This window comes from Austrofundulus limnaeus, unplaced genomic scaffold (assembly GCF_001266775.1).
Source record: "Austrofundulus limnaeus strain Quisiro unplaced genomic scaffold, Austrofundulus_limnaeus-1.0 Scaffold2640, whole genome shotgun sequence".
NCBI classification, from domain to species: domain Eukaryota; kingdom Metazoa; phylum Chordata; class Actinopteri; order Cyprinodontiformes; family Rivulidae; genus Austrofundulus; species Austrofundulus limnaeus.
In genome coordinates, this window is record NW_013955042.1 from 2,496 (window position 1) to 3,675 (window position 1,180).

The window sequence follows — 1,180 nt, forward strand, 5'->3', positions numbered from 1 at the left end:
GGGGTACACCCTGGACAGGTCGCAAGTCCATCACAGGGTTTAGGTTTTCTAAAACCTAAATGTAAAAAAACTTGGAATAAGTATCGAAAGGCTAGCTCAAACCATAATGTAACAACAACTAAAAGCAAAACAGATCAAAAAGTTAGCCAAAAGCTAAAAAATTGTTTAAGAAGAACATAGTGGTGGGCACATTTACGCTAATCTGCTAATAGCAAATGTAGCTTCTCATTTAGCAGGTTAGCTTTTTTTTTCTAACTTTGGAAACCGTTAGCGGACGGATTAGCTTTGGCTAATTTTATAATCAGTTTTGTGGTTAGCGTTAGCTTCTACTAATATTGTAATCTGTTTAGCGGTTAGCYTTAGCTTCTACTAATTTTGTAATTAGTTTAGTGTTAGCGAAGCTAAGATTCTTGTTTAGTGGATTAGAGTTTTAGTGAACCTAACTTGTTTTGTTTGCTGTGCTCACCACTGAAAAGTATGAAAGTTACAAAAACTAAAAGTCCCAGCACCCACCTTCTGAACCAGCTGAACATTTTATTTAATGAACAGCTAAAATAAAATAAACTGAACTATGTAGATCTGTAAAAAAATGATTAAATTTCTGGAAATAATCAGGGAAATAACCGTGTGTATTCTTCCTGTTGTGAAGCATGTTAAACGTGTGTTTCAGGAGTGGCAGGGGATTTATTACGCCAAAAAGAAGAACGGAGACAACATTCAGCAGAATGTGAAAATCACACCTGTGATCGGACAGGGAGGGTGAGTGAAGCCCGGCTCCACCASAACCAGAACCAGAACCGTTCTGCCCAATTTGATCTGTTATCTGATGACTCGTGTCTCATCCACAGAAAAATCAGACACTATGTGTCTATCAACAGGCCTTTAAATGATAATAATAAGGTGGGAGAGCTCCTTGTTTCCTGATCATTAACCAAWCAAATCTTCTGGTTTCAGTTTTAGCTGAATGATTTCCTCTCTTTGTGTTTGTGCAGAGCGATAAATCCAGTGAGCGAGTGCAGGCAGAGTCTCAAACAGGTGAGAGCCATCCTACAGGTGATGTTTGTAAAAGTTACACAGTCAAAAATTACCACCAATGATTTTAGTTAGACTTTTATAAGAAAAAAGAACAGATTTATTTTTCAAAGTCAGTTTTTCACCGTATGATTCATACATTCATAAG

At 37.0% G+C, this 1,180-nt stretch overlaps 1 protein-coding gene across 1 annotated transcript in view; it reads left to right on the forward strand.

The window, feature by feature from the left end:
- The window catches only part of LOC106511274 (high affinity cAMP-specific and IBMX-insensitive 3',5'-cyclic phosphodiesterase 8A), a gene marked incomplete at both ends in the record, with an annotated part of 14,546 nt that overhangs the window by 544 nt on the left and 12,822 nt on the right, over window positions 1-1,180 (forward strand). The window contains 3 exon segments of the mRNA XM_014000018.1: window positions 671-759; window positions 849-900; window positions 993-1,035. Of these exon segments, the coding sequence (XP_013855472.1) occupies window positions 671-759; window positions 849-900; window positions 993-1,035 (184 nt within the window).